Raw genomic sequence first — 27141 nt, forward strand, 5'->3', positions numbered from 1 at the left:
TTTTGCAGCAATACGTATCATGAACTAATGAAAATTCACTATGTACCAGCAGCTGAGGACAGTCCTGTACCTGAAAGGGTAACACCGGTCACTGGAGAAAAGTCGTATCTTAACCCTAGACTTTAAACTGTATCTAAGGCTACGTCACTATCTGCCCTCACGTGGTACTGAGGGCCGGCACCCCATTGGTTCCTCCGTGATCCTCCCTGCATGGCTAGGGCCCCCGCACTGCAGTTTCCTCTCGTGGTCCTCCCTGCTCCTCAGCTTGTGGTCTGCAGTATCTCCTATCTCTTTTCTTGCTGTGCTCATTTCTTCGTTTCCTCATTTTCTCAGCCCGCACTGGAAATGAACCTTTTGACATTTACTTGTTATCGAATGCCTTCCTATATTTACACAACTCCCTCCATGGAGACTTTCGATATTCTCAATGACGAGATAGTTAAAAACTGTATTCCCGAGGCTTAAAATATCTCTTACTGCTCCTGGTAACATTCATCTGGATATTTGATAAAGTTCTTGATTCACTGACCTAAAACAGTGGTTCTCAACCTGTGGGCTGCGACCCCTCCAACAAACCTATTTCCAAAAGTATTTACATTACAATTCATAACAGTAGAAAATTACAATTATGAAGTAGAGATGGAAATAATTTTATGGTTGGGCTCACCCCAACATGAGAAACTATTAAAAGGTGGCAGCATTAGGAAAGTTGAGAACCACTGCTTTAAAATTAGTATTTTGAATAAAACCTGTATAGATAATACTCTGCATAGGCAGAATATGTGGGACAGATGTAAGGAATTCGCAGTTTTTATTAAGAATTCCAATGGCTCTAAAATCTAAAGGTTGCCTTTCTCCCAAAATATACTCTCATACTAAAAATTGTATTTCTTCTCCTGGTGTGTGAATGTGCACGTGTGCTGTCTGGGGTGGGAGGGAACATGAACATGGAGGGATGTGAGGATTAATTAGCATTATACTATCTTTTGTATTTGGGATGTGTTCACATTCTTCTGCAATTACCACTCAGTAGCTCGTACGATGTATTTATTTTTATAGTTCCACATATTTACAATTTGCATTATTCAGTAGCTTAAATGAGGCCTCGGTGAAGTTATGTTTTAAACATTTTTATAAAAAAAAATCACAAATATGATTGAATCACTCAACCACATTTCCCCCTCTCCTAACCCCACCCCTTAGGAACGCATATGACAGATACAAAATACAAAGAGATTTTACTAAGAACTCTAATAGTGTAACTACACCTAGCTCAAGGGTGTACTCCAATGAACATAGAGAATTCTGAACAGGAACATTTGCTAAGCGCCAGGCAATCAAGCTCACGGAGATGGAATTATGAGCAGAACCATGATCATGGGAAGGAGAGCCCATGGCTGACGGACATGAAAGGAAAGACCATCTAAAGTTCTGTGTTGGTGTAGAAAGGACAGGGAAAGCTGAGGGTTCGTTAGAAAAGGAGGCTAAAGAACTGAAGATGGCAAGAGTCTTTGAAATAATTGAGGCGGAATTAGAACCTTGGATAGGCGACTCTTGTGGAGCAAGAGGGAGAGAGGCACACATGAGCTCCTAGGTCAGGGTGAGTCTGGCTGAACTCAGAAGAGACAGCTCATGTGGGTTGTGCAATGCAGAACAGTCGGGACTGTTCAGGGCCAGTGGTCAGCTGCTCACTCAGGATAAGCCACTCAAAGCAGTTCAGCTAGAAAGGTTGGGGGAAAGGTATCTATTTAAGATAAGCTATTTATATCTGGGTACTCCAGCTCCTTATGGAATAGAGATCACTCCTGCCTGGTCACTGGAGCCCAGGGATGAAAGCTCCTCCTGGAAGGAAACAGGACATTTGCCACTGGTAAAATGTTCCCCAACATTTTGGTCAACAGGTCAACGGAGATGAGCGGTTGACAGAGTACTCTGGTCTACTCGGTACCTAGCTAGTATGTGGAGTCAAGGTGACTAGGCTAAGAGACTTGACCCAGCAAGTCTTCGTGGCAGCATCCTGTATTAGGAATTCTAGAATAAGTTTCAAAACTTATGCACCTGATACTAACTCTGAGTAGGTTTGCAATCTTGGGTTCTGTGGAAGGTGGTTCTGTCCAAACTTGAAGAAGAAAGGCTCGCTTCATAATGACTCTACTATAGAATCTGGTCACACTAGGACTTCTACACAACTTTGAATAATCGTTACGTTAGCCCATTTCTAAGCTGAAGTGCACACACATGTCCTGGACTACCCTGAACATCGTTGTTATTCTGTTAAAGACACATGCCATGCAAGAGTTCAATGGCATCTCAAAAATACATGTAGTATGCCCAGTAAAATACATTGGCCAACATAAAAATCAAAGGAAACAGTAGTTTGGAATATCGATCCACGTTGCTGGGATTTTGAATTGTGAAGTAATCAATGATTCTGCCGATCTTTTCTCGGAAGACAAACTTAAACTTGTCGCTGGCTTTCATCGTCAGGTCGCTGTAGTTGACATTGTCGCCAGAAATTTCAATGCTGGCGAAGCTGATCTTTCGTTTAAAGCTGGAGATGGAGCTGTTGATGATGTTGGTGATATTGACTTCTTCTGAGTCCTTCGCTGGCCCCTGGTTCATAGACAACAGTTAGCTCAGAAGACAGGATACAGTGAGGTACACAGATGGCATTGCGAAGAACAGTGTGCTGTGAAGGTGGCAGACCTGGGCTTAAATCTCAATCAGTCTGTTACTATTTGAAATTTTAGTTACCTAGATCGCTTTAAAGTGCGATGCAGATCCTTGTCTGCAACATGCTAATGATATTGCTTGTTCCTTTATGAGACTAAGGGGGAAGATTAGGCGGCGTAAAACCCTGCAATGCACCTACTAGGTATTCGGTAAGGTTCTAGTCTGTTCCAGAGAGAAGAGATTATGAAAGACATTATAATCCCATTGTGTCGTGTGATCTTTGCTACACACAAAGACACAGTGATGCTCCCTGCAAATCAGGAACATTCCACCAGCCAACAAGGGGCAGATGACAGAGAATGTGGGGTCTCGGCTGGGTTGCTTCACTGCTTGGAGAACAAACTTCTCAAGTATAAAATAAGGAGAATGATGGCATCATTTTCCTGAATTTTGAGATGCTCAGATGTGAAGAAAATAGCATATAGCCCACAGTGCATTTATTGTTACATGCACAGGCATGGGAGGGGGGGGTGCATACTGGTGTCTTCCATAGAGGATCTTGGGAATTCTCCAACCCTCACCTGTCAATCTGGCATGTCTGGATCTGTATGTGCTATTAGGGAAGCCTGTACAGCAGAAAACACAGGAAATCCACGTTCTGTACTGGCTGGTACACATGCTCTTTGTCTTTGGTCCTTGGATTGGTCACAATGGCCAAAAACAATGACAAAGTCATTGGTTCCTCTGTTGCATCTTCACTCTTGGATCCTCGTGGTCCCAGCACACTGCTTAAGGTGACACTTTTCCAAACCTGATTCCTATTATTTTTGTTTGTTTGTTTGTATGAGCTTCGGTATGCTAATATCGATTAAACTTAGTCTCCAAATAACCCCCGGGGTCTACTGGGGCTATAAAGACTAATAGTTGGGGCTGGAGAGATGACTCAGTGGATAAGAGCACCGACTGCTCTTCCAGAGGTCCTGAGTTCAATTCCCAGCAACCACATGGTGGCTCACAACCATCTGCAATGGGATCCAATACTCTCCTCTGGTGTGTCTGAAGTGTCTACAGTATACTCATATACATAAAATAAATAATTATTTAAAAAAAAGAGTAATAGTTAATAGGGTCTCCTGTTGCTTACTGTGTGAGGAAAACAATACATCACACTGGAGCAAAGAGGTTCGGGGTTAGACTGCCAACTCTACCCTCTACTCTCCTTGTCTTTTGGGATTTTGTTACAAAGTATTTTCTCCCACATATGGTTTTTGATAACCTGCTACTTAACGTAATTTAAGAATATAAAACATCATGAAAAGAGTTAAGTAGCAACTCTATGTTGATCTGAAGTGTGTGAACATCTAAGCATGTCTACTTTGATATTGGGCTTTTTAAAGATTTATTTTATTTATGTGAGTACACTGTAGCTGTCTTCAGACACACCAGAAGAGGGCATCAGATCCCATTACAGATGGTTGTGAGTCACCATGTGGTTGCTGGGAATTGAACTCGGGACCTCTGGAAGAGCAACCGGTGCTCTTAACCGCTGAGCCATCTCTCCAGCCCCTGATATTGGGCTTTTTAGATGCTTGCCCTTCATGTTGCATATGAATAACAGTTTTCTGCTAAAAAATTAAAGTCTGATATCCTATCTCACTGGGTGAAAAGGACAACATAGGTCAAGGGGCACCTTGACTTCCAAATGTGCCTACCTTAGTAGGGATAAGATTCATTAGAATAAAGGCAACCAAACCCCAATGACCTCTTCAGACTAGTGCATGTCCATCCAAGCAATGGACCAGAGACAACGCCCGCCCCTCGAACTCCTTACCCTATCTTTGACTGCCATCTGCTGTAAGGAGCTGTAGTGAGCAACTGCATACTCCAGTAAGGCCCCAAACACAAAGCTGAAGCAAATCCCCAGGTAAACATCAATGGCCTTTATGAAGCAGTTGGTGTTGGGTAGGGATGTGCGGGAGCCGATCATCAGCGTTGTCATGGACAACACCGTTGTCACTCCTGGGGAAACAAGTAGGAATGTTTCACACTGGTGTTCCATTGACACTCTCTCCCCCGGCCCTGACCTCTGTCATCTGGCTGGTTGGCTCCACTCGGGAGCAAGATGAGGACAGGACTCAGGAAAGTACAGATCTCATTTTAAAGAGTCTGTGACCTTCTGGAATTGGATTGATTTATTCATCTTGAGCAGATACACAAGTGACATAGCTTTCTAAACATGGCATCTCCTGTCTTCTTTTAGAGATGGGCGATCAAATCCATAAAGTAACCAATGGACTGTTGGCTCACAAGCTCTTCTCTTCTGTCACTATAAAACACATTTAAAAAGACAATCCTCCTGACGCTATCTTTCTCTCTCTCTGTATCCATTCTTCTCTCTGTGCAAAGGAATTTCTCAAGACACTAGCTCTTTTAATGGCCCCCAACCATCAAGGAAAATATCGATAGAAAAGCACCAGATTCACCTAGTTCTTAGTCATTGCCTACAGGCACTGCTTACCAATGCAGGTTCTCGCAGGAACCGACTCGAGAGAGATCCAAAAGGAGACCCAGGATAACACCACCAGGAAGGTGGAAGGGACGTAGGTTTCCAGAATGAAATACAGGACGTTCCTCCGAAGCTCAAATTGCAAAACCAACCGCGTATAGTTTCCTGAGAGTGCAAATGAGATAAGAAATCCTGTCTGTTCATGCGGAGGAACACCTGGCCCTTGAAATGTTTAGTGAAATCACAATCACGTTAAGTCTTCCAGTACCAAACTCTAGTCAACTACGAACTGCCATTCTGGTTACCGAAAAGGACCTCGACGTTGCCTGGCATGGGATTTACAGGGCTGCTGCTACCTGACCCCAGCACTCATGTTTTTCTCCATATGCTTTTCTTTATCAAAGAATTCCTTCAGCACCATGAGCACTGATTTTCTTTTGTTTTACTGGTTATTGTTTATTTACATTTCAAATGGTATCCCCCTTCCAGGTTTCCCCTCCAAAAACACCCCCATTCCACTCCCCTCCTCCTGCCTCCCCGAGGATGCTCTCCTACCCATCCACCCACCTGCCCCACCACCTTATCATTCCCCTATGCTGGGGCATCAAGCCCTCACAGGGCCCAGAGCTTCCCCTCCTATTGATGCCAGACAAAGCCATCCTCTGCTACATATGCGGCTAGAGCCATGGGTCCATGCCCGTGTACTCTTTGGTTGGTGGTTTAGTCCCTGAGAGCTTTGGGGGTCTGGTTGGTTCATATTGTTGTTCTGCCTATGGGGTTGCGAACCCCTTCAGCTCCTTCAGTCCTTCCCCTAACTCCTCCATTGGGGTTCCCAGAGAACTGATTTTCCTAACATCTAGCTCACTAGACTGAACCCAAGGGGGGCAAACCTCACATTTCTCAGTCTTGCATTCAGAAGGTAAGTTGTTAATAAATCCCTGGTTAATGAAGATTATTTAAGACGCCCAGTGTTTTCAAGACTACTGTAGAGCAGGCCTATTAAATATAATTTAGTTTTTGCGTGCATGCATGTGTATGTGCGTGTGCGAATGCTGTGGAGACCAGAGGGAGGGCAATCTTTGCTGTTGTTGCTCTGGCACCATCTAGCTTTTTGTTTGAGACAGGATCTTGTCCTGGCCTGGAGCTTGCCAAGTAGGCTAGGTGGCTGGCCAGGGAGCTACAAAGTCTTTGCCTTTCTGGTGCGCCCAGCCTTTTTCCTCATCATGTTTACGAGGTAGGCACATTACTGACTGAGTGACACACCCAGCCCCTATACTTTAATTTTTGTTGATATTGGAGGTATCACTGCAGGATCATACTTAGGAAATGGCCAGTGTACACACATTACATGTGGGGATATCAGTAGGGAGCTGTAGCTTCCCTTCTTGTCTTTTCTCTAGGCGTGGTTTGATTTTAAAAAAAAAAAGATTTATTTATTTATTATATATAAGTACACTGTAGCTGTCTTCAGACACACCAGAAGAGGGCATCAGATCTCATTACAGATGGTTGTGAGCCACCATGTGGTTGCTGGGATTTGAACTCAGGACCTCTGGGAGAGCAGACAGTGCTCTTAACTGTCAAGTTATCTCTCCAGCCTGGTTTTGATTTTTAAGGTCATCTAGATTCAACTGAAGTACAAGGTTTCAAAGATTACAGATATTGATGCAACAAAATATTCCTAACTTGACCAGGAGGAACCAAGAAGAAAATTGTGCCATTTAGAAAACACCCACTTAAAGCCAGCAACTCCCAGAGATCCAGCTCTGTACATGATGAATCAGTAATATCGGTAACTAGGTGATTTATCGGTAATAGGTGATTGATTTATCGGTAATTAGGTGATTGATTTATCGGTAACTAGGCGATTTATTGGTAACTAGGCGATTTATCGGTAACTAGGCGATTTATTGGTAACTAGGCGATTTATCGGTAACTAGGTGATCGCATGGTATTGCTGTTGTCTTCTTCACCGGGGAGCACGTTATTAAAGTGACCGGTGTTCTCATTAGAGACATGAGTGACTTTTATGTATAAGGAAATGCTGCATTTGAGCAGTCAGAAAATCCCAGAAAGATGATTGGGGAAACATCAGTGCTGGCCCAGAGATTTACTCTCCAGCAGACCCTGTCAACCCTGAGTGAGGCGTGCACACAAGACCAGGTCCCATATTGACTCCCCTGGAAAAGGAGTTACAGACAGTTGACAGTTGTGAGCCTTGACATGGGTGCTAGGAAGTGAACATGGGACCTCTGGAAGAGTGGTCAGTGATCTTAACCTGTGAGGCATCTCTCCAGCCCTTTCTCTAAGGAGTTTTTATTCCATGTGATGGGTCGTAAGAGTTACCTGTCTCCTGCTGGGATACGGTGACCAGGGTGAAATACTGTTGGATGGTGTACTGAGCAAGGCGCAGGTTTTCCAGTCCACGTACCGAATCGTTCCCTCTTAGCCAGGAGAACTCCACGTCATTGCCATCGTATCCCCCTGGCAGAGGAGAGGAGAGGGAACCCCAGTCAGTGCAAGGATACCTCAGACTGAGCTGGTTTGGGAAATCTACCAGCAAGACTTTCTCTGGTTCTATTAAGTCTGAAGGAGCACGCCATGCAAAAGCTGGCAAGGATTCTCAGGCACTGCACAGTGAAATCCTTTGCTGGTTGAGAAGTAGTTCTATTATAAGCATTCATAAAACCTGGCAGATGATAAAAAATGGCGTCTTTCACTACTAAATGACACTTACAAAGCATATTATCACAAGGAGACTCATGCTAGATTCTGCCTTTCAGAGCAGTCTAAGCTCCGATAATGTTCCCTGGGACTTTGGAAGTAGTCTGTTCCTATTTCCCATTAGCATAAATGCAAAACTAAGACAGCTTGTAACCAGCCACTGTATGAATATCTGTCAATATGTGCTTTTGATAAACATTAGCTTTACCAATATCCGTTGATGGCACGGACAACAGTTACCTTTTATAAGCCCTTACACGACATACAACACCTCTCTCATGCTCTCACAATCCTAAGGTAGACCTCTCTGTGTTTCTTCAGATTTAAGATGGACTTTTGTTTTCACGTGTCTGAAATTGTACTGGATCTTACTATTACTTCATGTGTGTGAAGCAGAGCTTGCATTTTTCTCCTAAAGATTATGCTTATTCACGATCTATTGCACCTTAGACTTGATGAGTCCTTTGCCCATTCTATGCACAAATGCTCAGATTCTAAGGGGTTTCTTAACTCTCTCAGGATACACACAAGTAAGAGACAAAACCCAGCACTGTGCTTCACTCAGGAAGTAATCCCAAAGCTCATGGATGGTGGTAAAATAATTTCAGTGTCTGTTACTTGGTAAGCAATTTCTGAGTGCCTTGCAACACTGTTGATCTCTAGTCCTGGTTGAGAAGATGTGCATAGTTACTACAGAGAGAGAGAGAGAGAGAGAGAGAGAGAGAGAGAGAGAGAGAGAGAGAGAGAGAGAGAGAGAGAGAGAATGGCATCAGTCACTAGAAAAATGCAAAGCAAAACCACATACAAGGTCATCATGGATGGGAGTGTAAGATATATAACCACTTTTAGGAAGCAAAATGACTTCCTAAAACCCTAAATAATAAGGGTATCATTTGAATCAGAACACCATTCCTAGGTATTTACTTAAGGAACAAAGTGCCAGTCACAGAAAGAATCGTGCAGACATGTTCATGGCAGCATTAGCTACAGTGGCCAGATGTGGGAATAACCCAAGAGCCCAACCACTGAAAAGCTGGAAAGAAGCAGTACAGAGCAATCAAAGGGAATGAGGTACCAATGACAGGCCACTGCATTCTGTGGAAAGTGCCAGACGCAAAAGGGAACGTATCGTATTGGTCTTACGTATATGAGCTGTTCAGGAGAGAAAAATTCACATCAGCAGAATGTAAGTTAGTGTACCTGGAAGTGGTGGTAGGAAACTGGGGTGCTCACGATAGGCACAAGGGATCTCTGAAAGTGACAGGAATGTTCCCACAATGCAACCTGGCAATGGCCACACACGCTGGTAATTTTACTGAAAACTTTGAATCATGAGTAAATTAAAAATGGGTGAATTTATCTGGGCAGGGGTGGTGCACACCTTTAATCCCAGCACTTGAGAGGCAGAGGCAGGAGGTTCTCTGAGTTTGAGGCCAGCCTACTCTACAGGGCAAGTTCTAAGACAGCCAAGGATACACAACACCCCCACCTCCTCTTTCTAAAAAAAAAAAAAAAAAAAGTGAATTTTATGGTGCATAAATTATAGACTAATAAACCTGATTAATAGAAGGTGACTGAATGAGCCTGGTTCTGTTACTTTTTCCATTCCGCTGAGACTCATTAGCTAATGTCACATGACTGGTGATGTTGCCCACCTGTGGCCGTAAACACAAACAGCTCCTGCCTGCCATTGCCTCAAAGGCTACTGAGATAGGATGCTGGTGTTGGTACCAATGCTGTGCTAAGAAGCATCGTGACAGAGTCAATATCCAGTAGGCATTATCTCGTGACACCTGAGTGCCACGAGGACTTCCAGGTGAAGCTGTGCTTGTCCCTTTGGAATCATCCAAAGCTGAATGGAAGGTAGCCATTGAAATTAGCTCGGGACCTCAAAGGAATGAAGACAGCTCTGTGAAGGTGAGGAGTGCAAGTTCCTACCAGGGTACTTGGTTTCACTCCTAGTAGAGACTCACAGCTTTTTATTTATAACCATCTTTTGTCCCTGAGTGAATGTGGGCAATTAAGATGATATAAGTTCTTTTCTTCAGTGGATATGTGGTGTGTGTGTGTGTGTGTGTGTGTGTGTATATGTGTGTGTATGTGTGTGTGTCTGTGTGCGCGTGTGTGTGTGTGTCTGTGTGTGTGTCTGTGCGTGTGTGTGCGCGCGCGCGTGCATCTTACTGAGTTCTTTTTTAATATCTAAATGCCTGCTAATAAGCATTCCGTGGAAGCTTCCTCTGTCTGTGCACGCCGAGCGCTGAAGTCGCCTGGAGAATCTCGCTCCTGGGATTTGGGATGAGCCCAGTCGTGACACATGGAAGGCAATTATTTCTCCTGCGCTGCGAGGGAATGGCTTTTCTTTTTGACAACCTCAAGTCGTCTTCTGCCACCAAACAGCTGCATTGCTTCGAGAAGGGTTTGCATGCACTGAATCAATAGAGTAATTAATCTGCCTAAGTCCTTAATTAAATGTGTACGTCTGAAGAATGGCTTTTTCCTCATAATGGTTCTCTCCTGGAGTTGCCCACTTGTGCCCTTACGTGTAGAGTATCCAGTGGTCCCCAGGGCTTGCCTTAATGAGTCATAGCGGTGGCACTATCTCCCTAAGAAAGGTGCCCCAACCTGGTGGCTATTCAGAGAAGCTTACTTAAGGAACAAGGGAGATTGCTTACGCATCCCAAGGAATTGATTTGCCCTACACCCATTTGGCGTGAACCCCCATTTTCCATTCTAGGACATTCCCGGGCTGTAATTTAGATGCCCGTTTACTCTCAGCGCTTTACGAAGCTTTATGTGCACCAAGTAAGTTCTCGTGCCCATGGTGGGTGCAGCTCCATTATCAGCATCAGTGATGGCTTTGAGTATTTGGCTTTTCTGCCCTAGAGCTGGGGACTGAGCCAGGGCCTTTCCCATTCGAGGCAGGGAAAAGGTCCCTCCCGCCCCACCCCCACCACGCCCCAACTCCTCTTTGTTCTCCTCACTAACCTTTGCTCTTCCTTGGTTCTTGTGGTACTGTGCCTCCCTTTTGGCCTCTCAGCTAGCTGGAGCCGATCCCTCCTCTGATTTCAGAGGCTCCCATGGCGCCATTACCTTTTCCGGTTATCACTCAAGTCTTTCGGAATTATTTTAAGTCCTGGGTTCTCTGTAAGGGGGTGGACTTCTTGACGGTGGGTGAATTATTTTATCTTTGGATTTCGATCATTGACCACTGTGTTTAACACAGAACAGGCGGGCAGTTGTTGAATGGATGGACTAACAGAGGATAGGCAGGTGGGACTCCATCAGACATCCAGATTAGTCGGAGAATTTAGTGGGAAAATATGCAGAGCTGAAGTATTAGACTGAGTCAAAATATTTTCCTTAAGACACAGAGGAAAAGAAAACACTGGCCTTGCTCCTAAGAAACCAATAGGAGGAAACTTGGGTCTGCTGTCTGACAGTCACATTGTAGTTCAGCTTACTTTTTGGCAGGACTTGGGAATCCCAAACAAATGTCACATGGTCCCTCAGTCTGGGAAATATGATGATTATCAATGGGTACTAGAAAACCTAGCGATTCCACAAGATTCCTTAAAAACCACATAATGATATACTCTAGGAAAATGTATACCACAGATCGTAAACAAGGCACATAACAAAATTCTCATGGGCTTTGCTAGCCAATAGCAGAGTCCTCGGAATTGCCCCGCCCCTCTACCTGGGCTCTAGCCCCAGTGTTCCTCTAGATTCCTCTAGATTCCTCTAGATTCCCAGTGTTCCTCTCAGGTTCCTTTAGAAAGATGATAAATGGTGATGACTCTTAATTTCTGTAATCCTAAGGTAGGAAAACAACACTTGCAGTTTTGTTTGGAAGGTATTTATGGCAGTGCCTGGCATGTGGACGCAATGATACTATCAGGAAATGAGCTCTATTATTAATTATTATTTTCATGGTTGTAAATGGAAAAGTGGTTTGATCAAGGTGACAGGGCAAAGGCAGATTGAGATCATCACATTAGCTGTCCCTCCTACAGTCATTTTCCAACTAGCTTCCCTACTTCCTCTGCAGTGGAGTAGCAAGGTGTGGCTGGAGGCCACAGTGAATCTCCATTAAGAAAAAGAAAAGAAACCTTTTGAGGCCTCTGGCAGCCTGAGGGTAAGGAGGCATATTTAGTAACAATTGGAAAGGGGATTGGTGAAGTCCAGGACTTCTGCATCAGCTTCCATTGGGACCTAAGGTTGATTTGGTTTTGGTAGAGCAAAAGTGGGTATGTGGACTAACGTCATAGCCATAGAATGATTCAACGAGAACACATCTGGAATCCCAGATCCTCTGAGGGTAAGTAGCCTAAGCTGGATAAATATCTAGCTTAGATCTAGTCTCATCAAGATGTTTTCTACAAATACTCATGAAGCAAGGTTCTATGGTTATGTAAGTCTGGGAGATGATACAGTCCTTAAAATTTGACAGGGAATTAGCTCTTGAGGCTCCTAACAGTTCTGTAATGATGAAGAACGTTATTATTTTAGGTTTTGTGGACCACAGACTCTGTTCCAAATGCTTAGTTCTGTTATAACAGTGTGACATCAAGTGGCCACAGGCAATCTGCAAACCAGTGGGCATCTCTGTCTATAACACAACTGTATTTCCAGCAATGGGCCATGGGCGAGATTTGGCAGATGAGTTCAGTTTGCTGACCAGGACCTACGCAATCAGCTATGTTAAAGTATCTTCTTCCCTTATCTCTCTACTTACAACTGGAGACATTTGGTACTAATGCACAATAGTACCAGAGATTCCCCTCAAAGATACAATGTTGCTGTTTGCCTTTGAGGAGAATCTGACTCTGCCTGGAACTACAGGTTGAATGGCTCAATCCATTGTGGATCAACACGAACAAAGACCAGTCATAGATATGGGGTACCCTGCAAAAAAAAGACGGAAGTCACTCAGGAAAGTCACCTGGGGCCTTCTTCAGGATGTATACTCACAACTTTCTAGCTGCAACTTGCAGGTCTGTGTGTCCATGGGGTATTTCGACAGATCCATGTTACATGTAACTGTTGTTGTGATTCTAAAAGAAAGAAAAGAAAAACAAACAGACAAATAAGCCGGCTCAGAAAGAGTTCTGTCAGAAGAACCAAAGTTCACAGTAGTGATGGAGGGCCGCCTCAAGACAACTTTCTCTCAGACTCTTATGGGGACATGCGGCTTAGAGCCTGCATCCAAACATTCCTGAGGTTTTCTGTGCTCCACAGCACTCGTCAGACTCAGTTAGAACTAGATCCAGACTGGAAGAAGCTGGAATGCTGGCCGCTCAGAGGCAAAAAGTCCACAACATGACAGAACAGACTCATTCTCCAATATGTTGAGGACATTTAAAAATATAGTTTTAGCTTTAGTCAATGTATTTTATGTGTATAAGGACATTGAGTCCTTTGCAACTGGCACCAGGAATGGTTGTGAGCCACACTATGGGTGTTGGGACTCGAACCCAGGTCCTTTGGCAGAGCAACAAGGGCTGAGCCATCTCTTCAGCTTTCTGGGCATGCTTTTTAAAATTCAGATTAAGTTTTCTTTCATATAGTATATTTTGATCACTTTTTTCCTTCTCTCTTCACTTCCTACATACCCAACCTCACATTCTCTGTCTGTCTGTCTGTCTGTCTCTCTCTCTGTCTGTCTCTCTGTCTGTCTCTTTCTGTCTCTGTCCCTCTCTGTCTCTCTCTCTCTCTCTCTCTCTCTCTCTCTCTCTCTCTCTCTCTCTCACACACACACACACACACACACACACCCCCTCAAACAAACAAATACCCCAAATCCAAACCAAAATGACAACAGAAAAGCACACTGGTAAGACCAAACCAAACAAACCACACACGGAACCTGTTTCGCATGGACTAATCACTCTGAAGCATGAAGGCTACTCGGGGGTATGGTTGACATATCCAGCATCACTGCACTGGAGAAAATGATTTTCCCCTCGCCCAACAGCTGTCAATTACAAGTAGCTTCCTGTTTAGGACTAGGACTTGGTGTCCACTTCCTCTTCCTGGGAATGCTTTTGAACTTAAGTTTTCAGCGTAATCTTCATGGTAACCCCTTGTAGGGCTGGAGCAGTGATCACTGGACTTGCTTACACCCACAAGGCTCTGAGAGTCAGAGCCCCGACAAGAGTCCTGGTCTCTTGGCTCCTTGCTGGCATCGAGATATAGAGAACTCAGAAGACACCGGCTACTACAGCTCATGGCTCCTGGGTTCATCTAAGTGTGCTCAACTAAAACAGACATTAGTGAAGTCCTCACGGTAGAGATTTTTAAAAGGCAGGTTTTTAATCTTCCTTTTTAATATTCACTCATTTTTACTAGGTCCTGGGTTTGATGAAGTACAGTGCTTGGGTACTCTAGAGGCAGATGTGTTCATGGCACAGCATTCAACTCGATGGTGCTCTACATCCCCTTAGGGGAGGCAGAGAATAAGAGGTTGCTTACTGCAAGTCAATTTCTGTGCCGAGGACGTCACATGCATTAACCCTTTGAATAGTTCTCTATACTAACTGCTATTGCTTTTGTTTAGCTGTTAGGGAACCTGAAGGTCTCGTAACTTGCCTAAGTTCACAGCGCTGTTTAGGACAGAAGTACAGTAGCAGGTTCCTCATCAACCATGATTTACTGGTTAATTGTTCCATATGCAGTAACACACAGTGGATGCACACCCCCAGGCACACAAATGTACATGTACACGCTTCCTGTGCAAACAGGTTCCCATGGAAGTTTGGGGAAAAAATGCAGACTGGAAATCAAAGGAGAAGTAGGTTTCTTGAAAGAGGGGTTGGGGATTGGGCTGGTCTCTGTAAAATGTCAGTTTTGCTGAGGCATGCCCAGAAATGCTATTTATCTGCTAGCTCAGTCCCTGGTTTATAACTTCAGGTCCTTCTTGTGATTAAAGGTCAGTCCATTCTTACTTAATACTTGCTCTGCTCCCCAGGGACTCAGAAAGTCCAAATGTGCACAGCCCTTGCACAGGATAAATCATTTGTATAGGCTTCCTTCCACAGTACCCAGAGAGCCTCTTTCCTGTTCCAACCATTGAGGGGAATCCAGGAGACAGAGGGAACATTAGATCTTGGCAATCTAGAGAGGTGGCCTGTAGCTGCAAGTAGGTAGAGTCTTTGGGATTCACACTTTGCTTCTTTGCACAAACATGTCTCAGATATGCAGAGATGCCATGTAGAGATACCTTGCTCTACTGAGCCCCGTGACAGACGAATTCCTAATATAGACTTCTCTGCTTGCTCACGTCTCTTCCTTGTCTTCCCTCCCTCCTCCTCTTCTCCCACCTCCTGTCCTGTGTGTGTGTGTGTGTGTGTGAGAGAGAGAGAGAGAGAGAGAGAGACAGAGACAGAGACAGAGACAGAGACAGAGACAGAGAGAGGATGAGAGGTTGAGTATTTCCCTCAATCACTCTCTATCTTCTGTACTGAGGCAGGGTCTCTTAGTGAACCTGGGTCTCACGGGTTTAGGTAGATTAGCCAGACATTTCTCTAGAGATCCTGTCTCTATCACCCAAAGGCCAAATGGACAGGGGTTGTCATGCCTACTCTGCATTTAAGTGAGTGGTAGGACTAAACTGAATGGTTAGAAAGCCCTAGGATTTTTCTACCTGCCCCTACTCCTCAGCACTGGGCTTTTAGATGCATGCCCTAGGCTCACCTTTTACACAGGTTTTTGAACTCAGATCCCCCACCACCACCGCGCTAGCTTTCCAGCCACCTTTCTTCTCTTTCGGCTATCTTTCCTCACCTTTAAAGGTTCAGTTCATAACCCAGTGAAAGCATATTTTAACATTATCCCTAACCATCAACCTGCAAACGACGACTCAGCTTGGGTCCTGGCACCAGATATGTCCTTTGTTTAACAAGTCTGTACTCTCAGGGGCCTGGCTTGTCTTACTCAGCTCTTCCTGGGTCTCCTGCTTGGGGCCTGGCACCTAGCAGCTAGAAGGTGCTCGGTAGCCCGGATGTACCGAGAGAGGCCCTTCTGAGTGGCACTGGGGTATAAAGCAGAGGAATTTGTGAGGAATAGGGACTCACCGCTTTGGCACTGGTCACAAGTACCCAGGATATATGTGTCATTTACATGAGTCTTTCCCTCCAACCCCAGACTCCCAGACGCCTGCTCACCTGAGTGCATACAAGACTGTGCCATTGGAGAAGAGGCGGATGAGCCTGTTTCCCACCGTGACTTCATGCAGGAAGGACTTCTTGGACTCCACAATGTAAGTGTCTGGCACCCAGAGGAACTCCACGAGGCGGGCATCTAGAGTAAAGCTCTTGTTGCCTTCAAACACCAGCCGTGGGTCGGTCCAGCGCTGTCGGAGGTATATGGTGGCTGTGTAGTCCTAGGGGGAAAGCCAGGAATGCAAATGATGGGCACAATTAGGGAGACCCCAAAAACAGAATGAAAGGGGCCAAGTTTCACTCCCCTCCCTCCCGTTATATATGCTCTCTATATGCACATATTATTCTTGGTGAATTAAGTTACTGGCGAGATACTCATTGGCAGCAATGAAATAACAAAGTGCATTATTTATTTTAGATAATACCTCCTTCTGTGTGATTGTATATGCTCAGCTCAGGGAGTGGCACTATTAGAAGATGTGACCCTGTTGGAGTAGGTGGGTCACTGTGGGTGTGGGCTGTAAGACATCCTAGCTGCCTGAAGCCAATATTCTGCTAGCAGCCTTCAGATGAAGATGTAGAACTCTCAGCTCCTCCTGCACCATGCCTGCTTGGGTGCTGCCCTGCTCCTGCCTTGATGATAATGGACTGAACTTATAAACCTGTAAACCAGCCGCAATTACATGTTGCCCTTACAAGAGTGCCTTGGTCATGGTGTCTGTTTATAGCAATAAAACCCTAACTAAGACATACTGTCAAGGCCCACTTTCAGAATCTTGTCCTACTATCGTATGACATAAGAGCTGCACTGCCCGAGAACACAGTCATCACTAAGCTGATGACTAGGACTACACAGCCGCTATATACCTCCGGCAGCACTGGACAGACCTGCGGCTGGTGTTTGAAGGCAACAAGAGTTTTACTCTAGATGCCCGTCTTGTGGAATTTTGATAGCCTAGGTTGCAAACTGACTTCCTCCTGGCTTCATCTTTTCTGTGTCCTTCCTCTCAAGTTGGCCATTACATTGTTAAGTTTGATCAGCTGGCCCTTGACTAAAAGACCGTGTGGACTCCAGACCTCTCTGGACTATGATTTCATTCTTTTTTCTCCATTGTTATTCTCCAGGCAATCCTTCACTTCCTTTTCTAGTTTCTTTCTTCCTGGCCTTTGAGTCTGTCCCCTTCCTGACACCCAGAAACCCATTGTATAAACATCTACGGTCTCTGCTTAAAAGACAGAGCTCTGGCATCTGCCACTCTGTTTCTGAGTAACTTGAAAGGACATCACCACTGAAAGCAAGGAGAGGGAGCAGGGGGGTGGCCCTGGGTTACCATGTTACTCTCTGGAGAGTGCGGGGGGGGGGGGGGTGGAGGGGTGGGAGGGGTTGGAGAGTGGCACTGGGTTACCATGTTACTCTCTGGGGAGTGGGGGTGGGGGTGAGGGGATGGCATTAGGTTACCATGTTACTCTCTGGGGAGTGGGGGGTTGGGGAGTGGCACTGGGTTACCATGTTACTCTCTGGGGAGTGGGGGGTGGCAGGTGGCACTGGGTTACCATGTTACTCTCTGAAATACTAGAGATGCTTGCGATGTCCAGAGTCAGCGCTATCCGAACTGGGTCACCTGAGAAGGAAGCAAACACCAGACTTACACAGAAACACAAACGCAAGCTCTCCTCCTCCCAACCACCCATTGCACCCCTGCCTCGTTTCAGACTCCGCAGCCTACATTAGTGGGTTGGAAACAAAACTATAGAAATTATAAAAGCAATACCAGCATATTAGAAATATTTAAATAATCCGAACTATAAAAATAAGAAAATTAATTTTATCTTCCCAGGAGCAACCACTTGGTATGAAAAATATAAAAAGTTACAAGGGGACATCATGATTCATAAAAGAGGTCGCACCATTATTAATTAATGGGTATTTTAAAAAGTTTTAAGATTAATTTACTTATTTCGGAGAGAAAGAGAGAGCTGGGGAGAGCCACACACTCTGGGAGTTGGTTCTCATCTCTGCTTTGCTTTAAGGCAGGGCCTCTCTCATTATGGTTGCTATACAGCAAGCCCAAGGCTGCCCTGGTCTGAGAGCTCTGAAAGGTCTATTTCCACCTCCCATCTCACCATAGGGGTGCCAGGATTACAGATGTGTGTCACTATCTCCAGCTTTTACGTTGATTCGGGGAACGGAACTCAGGGAGTCAGGCTGTGTGGCGAGCACTTTCACCTTGAGCCTGCTCCCTGGCCCCTTAGTATATATTTTAACGAAGTTAGTGGTAAGGTCCTTCTTATGTGGAAGATTTTTCCTGTAGTGTCTGGAGGGCCAATTGTGTAGAGTGGACCAGAGATCCATTCACGTGATTGTACACACATGACTTCCCTCTCCCTCTGTAAAGATGGCATGGAAGGCTGCTCACAGCCAGGCTCCTACTGGCCCCAGACTCATCTTTCACTCTTAGGAGCCCTAAGTTTTAGCCCGCCTGAACCAGGTCACCATGGTTTCGTGAGCCCCAGTCCTGCCTGGGGTTTAGGGAGATTGAAAGACTCCACTGAGGACCATTTTTAGTTCTGAAGACTGGAGCACAGGGGCCATTGTTCTCAGAAGCCAAGGAGGCCACCCAGGCCAAACCTCCTCATTCAATGAGAGATGTGGATGAGGGGCCCAAGAGAGTGAACCGTGTGAATTTAGACCTCAGCTCTGAAATCTCCTAGCTCTGTCATCAGGGGTAAGTTACTGAAGCTTCTAGAACTGTAGTTTTCCCACCTGCAAGAGGTCAGTGACATCAGTGGTGTGTCAGTGCTTTGGCCAGTGACGGCATGAGGGAATGCATGCACAGTGCCTGCCTGGTCCCTCCAGGACTCTCAGAAATGACTCCCCCCACACGGCCTCCGGCATCACACCTGCAACGCTTTGATACCCGCCCAGTCAGTAGAGTCCTCCCACTCTCTTCTGAAATCCCAGTTAATGTTGGGGAGGGGACAACTTTGCTCACCAGGTTAATGGATAAAGCAGCTCTCAGTTACATTCAACAGCTGAGAGAGCCCCAGGAGACTGTGGCAACAAACCAGGCAGAGAAGAGATGGGATTCTAAAGAAACTAAGAAAAAACAAGACCAAAACCAAAAACAAAACAGCCAATCATCTAATTGGTCAGAATCAGTTAAAACAACCCAATAATTAAAGGATTAGTAATCCCGGAAAACCAAGCCATAGAATGTAGGCAGGAATTTGGAAATGGAGTTCTAGAGCCAATGCCATTGTAAGGTAAGTGTTAATGGGAAGATTTTTGAGGGCAGTGGAAGGGTGTGGTGTTAGGTGGCCTTTTGCCATTGCATTAAGAAGATCTGATGAGAGACAGAAAAAAAGATGGGGGTGGGTGGGTTGGTGTGGTGTGACCCCCAAGCACATTGTTAAAGCTCTCTGCCATTTTGTGTGTGTGTGTGTGTGTGTGTGTGTTTGCTAAATGATATATAACTTGCTGTTCTGATTCCCAATGTTTGTCCCCTCCCAAACTTATGTGGAAATTTAATATATGCAAATGCAGTAAGAGGTGGGAGCTTTAAGAAGTAATTAGGCTACGAGAGTTCCAGCCTCACGGCTATGATTGGCGCTATTCAGGAAGGGTAAATTCAACCCTCCTTTGTCTTCTTCAGCACTCCCACCTTCTACCATTGGATGATATGGCAACTGAACCATTGCTGAATGCCAGCATTTAAATACTGGACAACAAGCTCATGCATTTGGGTTTGTTATAAATTACCCAGGTCCAGGCATTACTCTATAGCTGAACAAAACAGGCTAAGCGCCTACAGTGGAAGTGGGGACCATGAAAATCAGTGAGTCGGGGCTGGAGAGATGGCTCAGCAGTTAGAGCACCGACTGCTCTTCCAGAGGTCCTGAGTTCAATTCCCAGCAACCACATGGTGGCTCACAACCATCTATGGGATCTGGTGTGTCTGAAGACAGCTACAGTGTACTTGTATACATAAATTAAATAAATAAATCTTTAAAAAAGGAAAAAGAAAACCAGTGAGTCCACTCGATTTCCCTCTCTGAAGACTGCACAGTTGAAGAGCACACAGAATTACAGTTCCATGGTGTTTTGGGCTTAGTCTCCCCCTAGTAGCCTAGTCCAGACCTGGTCACAGTTGGCTGTTTTAAGAACCAGCTTGCTTTCGTCCCCTGAAACTATATGAATAATCTGTGCCACCAGAGGGCACCTTTCTCCTAGAAGAATGGCAAAAGTCAGCTTCTGGGCAGTGCGTGTAAGCACCCACTTGAAAACCTTTGCTTTACCCTAGAAAATACTACAGAGGTTTTGTCTCTCAAGGACAAAGGTTGCCAAGAGGCTGGGTGCCCAAATACTACAGGAGGCAAGGGCACATCTATGGGCTTATGGGGTGCCCAGCAAGACAGATTCCATTAGGAGATGGAATACACAATGCCACCTGGCATGGTGTTGTGCTTTCCCTCCTTTTAAGTGAGAAGCCTCTGCTCATTCACCTCAGATAGAACTGGGCCTCACATTCCCTTAAGCCCACCCTAGGAGCCTTGCTCTCAGAGTAACCTCTTTGCCCAACATTCCTGGCCCCTGTCGTCACGCAAACACGAAGAGTAATGTACGGACTTAGTGATTTGAGGTCTAGGAAGCAAGAGAAATGGATCTGGGCAAGCTCTTTCGATGCATGTGCTTGTTGCTAGTGTGTAGTAAGGCCTGGGAACCCAGGGTGTGTGGTGACTACCTAGGTCCTTGTCATGAAGGCTTCAGATCCTATCTGTGGGACCAGACGTTGTCCAAATCTACAGCTGAACAGGTAAGAGTGCTTGAGGATCCTGGTGTCTGTACTGAGGAATCTGCCAGCAACTGGGCTGCAAGGCTGGGCAGGTAAGGATGGACTTCAGCCATTGAGAAATCTATGTATGGTAGCACACTAAGGCAGGGGTGATCACGGATGCCCAGAGGCAGAGTCCTCTGCTGGGCAGTTTTTCTCAGGAACTTTAGCGACCTTCCCAAATGCTTTCCCACCATCAAGCCTATTCAAGAGACTTCTGTCCGGACTTCTTTGCCCCCCCCCCAACCCCCTTTCCTCACCTTGTGGCCTGAGAGCCCTTCCAGCTTCTCTCTTTCCCCTTACTCTTTACAGACCAACAAATACCTTGAAGAGACAATGTCTGCCCTGTCATCTGACCACCAGTGGACTTGGATTCACATGCTGTCCTGCATCTGACCAGAGACTGTCACCCTCAGAGGAGAGAATCAGGGGGGCAGGGACATAAAGCTAGGTACAATATGTCAGGGAAATGGTGCGATTCAGGGGTGTGCTCAAAACAAGAGGGTGGGCTGTGGAGGAATTGGGAAGAGCCTTTCAGAGGAGGGTAGGTAGCCTTGTCTCCAAGACAGGATGGAAAACTCACATCACGCTTCTAGGGAGGCAAGTTGGAAGGGTGACTCAAGGCAGCGAAGCAGCCTGTGGAAAGGCACAGAGGCCAGGAGGGTAAGGATGCTGGTGGGCGTTTTAGGGGCTTATCCCAGAATATCGTGGGAAGAGAGAATGACAGGCAGACAGAGGCTAGGTGGACTAGTGCCTGGAATTCCTGGACTTCAGGCTAGGCTGCTGGCTGGGGCAAGTGCTTAGATTCTGAGCAGGCAGATGACCCAGGCGGAGATCCAGGTGGAAATGAGGGGAGACCATCATAGGTGGCTGTATACAGGCAGGAAGGCTGGTGGGTAATGCTAGTGGCCCATGGCGAGTTCCTGGGACCGTGAACGTGGAAGTAGGGGAGAAGGAAGAGAATGTCACGGGTTGCCACCACAATGGTGGAGACCATACCTCTACCTTGCCGGTGTGTGTGTGGGGGGGGGAGCAGAGTGCGTTTTGTAAAGGTAGTACAGAAAACCACAGGCAAATGTTCTCATCCATCCTTCCCACTTCCTAAACCAGCTGCCGATCAGGGTGGAGTCAGCAGAGCCCCCTGAAGCCCTCCGCTGCGTTTTCTCCCTGGGTCCGTCCTTTTGAACTGCTGTCCTGGTCACAAAGGATAACCTACCACCAAAATTGGGCCTGAGGAATTTGTTATATCCTGCAGTGAGGTTCTCAAAGCCAGGCAAGGAAAGCTTGTCGCTTCTGCTGACCTCCACATTGAACTGGTTCCCCCGGATGCACATCCTGGAAAAGAGAATGGCTTTTGATGCTTATGTTGTACAAATATTGATAAACATATATAGACATGAGCTTAATTGACCCTCTCTCATATGTGTGTATGTATGTGTGTGCATTCACACAGTAACTTTCCTAAGTAGAAATCTCACGTTTTCTAGTTAGTATTTCCATTTTCTTACTCACTTGCTATAGAGAAAACTGTCATGATAATTGGCAGACCCAATTATCATGACAGCATCTTTTCTTTTTATTGATTGATTGATTGTGTGTGTATATGTATGTATGTATATATATGTGTGTGTATGTATGTGTATGTGTATGTGTGTGTGTGCACAGGCATATGTACCCGCACATGCACACCATATGCCTTTCTCTATTTCTCTCTACCTATTTCTTTGAGGCAGGGTCTCTCCTTGAACCTGGGGCTCAAATTTTCTTGGCCAGGCCGGAAGATAGAAATCCCCAGAATTCCTCTTTTCATCAGTTGACTCAGAGGCCCCAAAATTTACTGGTGTCTGTGGGGTACTAGGCTTGTTACATGGGCACTGGAACTTGGACTCTAGTCCTCTTGATTACACAGTAAGCACTCTTAACCACTGAGCCATCTCTTCTACTTCCTTTCACCAAGGGTCTTATGGAAAAACACAAGTCCATTCATTCGTGACCATTTTAGAAAGTTGTTCTCTAAAATAGAATGAAGCACAGAAGTCTTACTGTTCTGATGTTTTAGGGAAAAGAAGGGGTTGGTTTTCGGCTTGTCATAAGTCAAGCGGAAAATGCTTGCCAGCCTTTCTGTCACATGGCCATACCAGAGCAGTTCACTCTGGGCCATTCTGAGGTAGCGCCACTCACCTTTGAGCGAGGAGATTCAGACACACGAAGGCCAAATAGAGGCTGTAGCTCATATTGAAGGAGCTGATTCACACACAAAGAGGTTGAAGGAAGAAATCACCTAGGGAGACAAAATGGGGTACCTACCTCCAGCCTCACAGTCTCCATGGGTTGCTAGGCACAGTATTTTCCCAACATGCATTGGGAGCAGCCTCTTTGCAACCTTTTTGTTTAACACCTGCTTCCTGTGTGTCATCCAGGTACACTGTCATTTGGAAGGCTAATATTTTTACCCCTCCCTGATGTAGGTGGAGTTTATACAATGGTTCAGCAGAAATAGCACCCTTAGCCAGTCCATGGCACATATTTGTCTGGGTATTTTAGGAGCCCCACATTGTCCTTATTGTGTCCTTGTTCTAACACCTCCAGCTCCACATTCACACTGACCAGACTGGACACTGTCCTATTTAGTCCAGAGTCCAGGCCTACCAGTCCGGTTGTATTCTGACCTAATCTTCCACATGCGCAGTGGGCAGGCTTATCCCTGCTTTACATTGAGGTAACAGGTTCAAGGAGAGTACATTTAACCCATGGATGATGGAATGAGTTTGAATGGATCTAGCTGCCTTGTCTGTTTTCTCCAGGACGGCAGTAGTAGCCTGCGTTTGCCTTGACCTGAAGATGCTCAGCATCCTCCTAATCTAGACCTGATCGATGGAGTACCGACACCATTCAACTGCTGTGTGCCAGTGTGCACAAGAGGACCATTGAACAACATGCTCCAGAGGCCTGGCTCCCTGGGATGTGGGATCAGACATCCCTCGGAGAGCAGAGGCAGCTAACAGAGCAGTCTTGGACCTGCTGTGCTGGCGGCATGGCAGGGTGGCGGCCTCAAGTTCAGGCCCCTCCCCAGGTATTCCACTCTGGGTACTTACTTCTCTGTGCTAACCCTGGTGAGTCTTTCTAGAGTCTAAGAGATCCAGAGCTTTGGGTCATACTAAGCCACTTATTTATTACATAACATACTTTTGACAAAACCAATACATGCTCATTACAGAAATAAAGATGAACAGAACTTCATTAAGACGGAGGTGTATATCGCAGCATACACCGGGGCAGACGTATAGTTTTATAAGACTTATTTGTATTTTATGTGTGTGGGTTGTTTTGCCAGCATATGCACCAGTCTATGCACCATATGCATGCAGTGCTCATGGAGGCCAGAAGAGGGCGCAGTGTATATGGGTGCCGGGATTTGAACCTGGGATCTCTGGAAGAGCAGTCAGTGCTCTTAACCACAGTCATCTCTCCAGCCCATGTGCATGTTTATAGATGGGAACAAACATGTCCCTATGGTGTAGGATGCTGAGAGTCAGGACAGTCGTACATGTACGGGGAGCTCAATCTTAGAATATTCCTAAAACTGCTTTAAGAAATGAAATTGATTGAAGAAGACCTAGCTCAAAAAACAAAGGAGAGGGGTTGGGGAGTTAGCTCAGTGGTAGAGCACTTGCCTAGCAAGTGCAAGGCCTTGGGTTCGGTCCTCAGCTCCAAAAAAAGAAAACAAAAACAAAAAAACAAAACAAACAAACAAACAAACAAAACAAAGGAGATGCTAAGTCCCTCTGTCATTTCTTCTCTTCCGCCTCATACCTCAGATGGTATCATTGTTGACAATGGTTTTTATCCCAACATACACCTGTATTTACAAACACACACATGTCTGCATAAAAAGTTAGAAAGGGAAGTTGGGGTGCTTTTGCTGTGGTCACTGCTGCATATTTATAAATGTACACATATATATGCATACAAATTAAAAGGGAAAGGTGTTACTTTCGTCCTTTGTCGTTACTTTTTCCCACCTGGGTGGGACAGCTGCTGTTTACCGACTTCCTGAGCTAAGCCCCTCTCCAATCCTCACAGACCTTTGACCTAGATTCTCATTTACAAGGAGAGCTGAGGCTTTGAGACAGCATGTAAGGGGCAGCTTGAGTGTTAGTGGCTGATCCGAGTCTTTCCTTTAACCACAGCAACCAGAAAGGAGCGCTTGCCTAAGGCAGCTGCAGCCTCCCATATCAGCTTCTATAGATCCGCCTCCCTAGTCCTTAAAACAGCCAGGTCGCTCATACTGGCAACGTGCAAAAATGCTTGCGTGCCACACAATCTACTTATTACCAATTATTTTCAAAGATTTTACTTTTATAAAGTCGGCACTGACCATCTTGGCAGGCAAATTCTGTATACTCTATCCTGTTCCTTTTCACAGTGGAAAAAGGGTGGCTGGGGGCAGAGGCTGTAAAGACTGAAAAAGAAATGGAGGCTTGCTCATGGCCACTGGAAAGCACTGGACGAAAACATCAGCTGTAAAACCAGCATTCGTGCTTGCTTGCTTGCTTTTGTGCTTCTTCCTGGTCCCTAGTCCTCTTCTTGCCCCCTGGATACAGTAGGAGGGTTCATGGAATGGCTTGCATACCCTCCATCTCTTTAACATTTTAAAAGTTAAGTGAGCGTCTCTGATAAGCCAGACAAGTGACCAGCGGAGGTCCTGTCTGGTGGGGACAAGAGATATGTGAGCAGAAAGGTTCATGCTCCATCAGAGGGGAGCAATCCATTAGTCCCACATCCTGTCACCACCCTATATCAGGAGCCCAGGCAGCAGGATGTTTGGTGTAATGAGAAGGCAAGTCACCAGCTCTCCTCAAGAGGATGCTACAGAGCCAGGGTGGGATTGCAGAGTTGTTCGTGTTAATTTGATCAGCCCCAGAGCTTAGTGGTGATCGTAGACCACTAGAGGATAGCTGGAGATTGCGACATCTTGCAATAGCTGAACCTCTCTGTCTAAAATCTCATGTCTGTTTGTAGAGAAGAGCCTGGGTTTTGGAGTTAGACCAAACCGAGTCATAGTTAACCTTTTCAGCCTTGTTTTCCCACCTGACAAATGGGAATAAACACAAACAATAAGTGGCACTTCTCATTCCCTTCTATGTTCTATGCCTTCCGCTGGGGGATTTAGTCATCTCACTGGCTTAAAAGCAATGCCAAGCTGAAGCTCTTCCTCCCATCCCTGGAAGGTACCACTCAGCAAGAACAAGTCAGATGCAGGAATTGAATGTCACCTGGGAGGCAGTAGCATTTTTAAAAATCAAGCCTGGCTCTGAGAAGCAGAGGTGATTCTGATGGGGATCCCCACCTCCACTCCATCACAGAAATGCCTCGAAGGCCCAGCTTGCTATGCTCATGGCCTCATCCACAGTCACCTCTGTTCCCTTGTCCCATCACTTCAGCATGTCTTGAGTCATGTGTGGGCAGGCAGGCATGAGTTGAGGAAAGGTCTTAGTGCCCTGGGTCCACCCAAGAAAATCATGAAGGTGTGCCTTGTGCCTGTGGGTCTAGCCTGGCAGTAGAGAGGCACACAATGCCAGGCAGTCCAGGCAGGGGAGTGCCCATCTGGGCCCCTCGCTTGTTCTTGGGTGGTTTTACCCTCCCTGATGCTTACGTTCCTCCCCTCTGGCAGAGGGCATCACACTGTACTCTAAGACCTGAGGCAGAATTAGGGCCCAGCAAATTCCGGACCTGCCTCCCTTCCCTCCCATCCACCCCAGCAGGGCTCACGTCTGGAACTCCTTCATGCCCTCTCTCCAAGCACAGGGATGACTGCCAGCAGTTCCCTTACCAGGCAGTTGTTGAGGCTCTATTATGGAAGGTGCTTCCGGGTCTCAGGCAGGACTCTCACACAAGATATGCTCTTTCGGGTCCCCAGGGTCCTTTCCATCCCAGTCCTGACCCCGATCTAGGGATCTAGATATGCATCCTCTCTCTGATGAAGTGGCCCGCACGCTTTCTCTGGAGAAGGCAGAGCTGCTGAACCAGGTATAGGTGGGCGAGGCCTCCTCCAGCTCCTCCCTTGGTGGAATGCTGACTGGCCCTGGGTGGTTTGTGAGAATCAACCAGCTCTTGCTGTGCGTTGATTATCTTGCTTATCTCTGCTTTGATTCTGGGCTCCCCTTTCAGCCATACCCCCAGACCTCAGCCAAGAAATATGGCTACAATCCAAGATGTCTTGAGAGGTCAGTGCATGGCTCCAACC

At 46.0% G+C, this 27141-nt stretch overlaps 1 protein-coding gene across 2 annotated transcripts; it reads right to left on the bottom strand.

Moving 5' to 3' along the window:
• Positions 1 to 1037: 1037 nt before the first annotated feature.
• Gabrp (gamma-aminobutyric acid type A receptor subunit pi) lies at positions 1038 to 26888 on the bottom strand. Of its 2 annotated transcripts, XM_032912563.1 has the most exons (10): positions 26728 to 26888; positions 23076 to 23175; positions 22111 to 22229; positions 17617 to 17684; positions 16066 to 16283; positions 12875 to 12957; positions 7526 to 7663; positions 5192 to 5344; positions 4505 to 4692; positions 1038 to 2613 (listed from the first exon to the last, which is right to left on the bottom strand). In XM_032912563.1, the coding sequence occupies exons 2-10, from the start codon at positions 23126 to 23128 to the stop codon at positions 2311 to 2313; spliced, it is 1323 nt and encodes a 440-aa protein (XP_032768454.1). In that variant the 5' UTR covers positions 23129 to 23175; positions 26728 to 26888; the 3' UTR covers positions 1038 to 2310. The 2 variants fall into 2 exon arrangements, with proteins under 2 accessions (XP_032768454.1, XP_032768455.1); XM_032912564.1 differs by lacking the exons at positions 4505 to 4692; positions 26728 to 26888 and having other exon boundaries at positions 2476 to 2606; positions 5185 to 5344; positions 23076 to 23327.
• Positions 26889 to 27141: the final 253 nt, after the last annotated feature.

Source organism: Rattus rattus, chromosome 9 (assembly GCF_011064425.1).
Source record: "Rattus rattus isolate New Zealand chromosome 9, Rrattus_CSIRO_v1, whole genome shotgun sequence".
Lineage (NCBI taxonomy): Eukaryota > Metazoa > Chordata > Mammalia > Rodentia > Muridae > Rattus > Rattus rattus.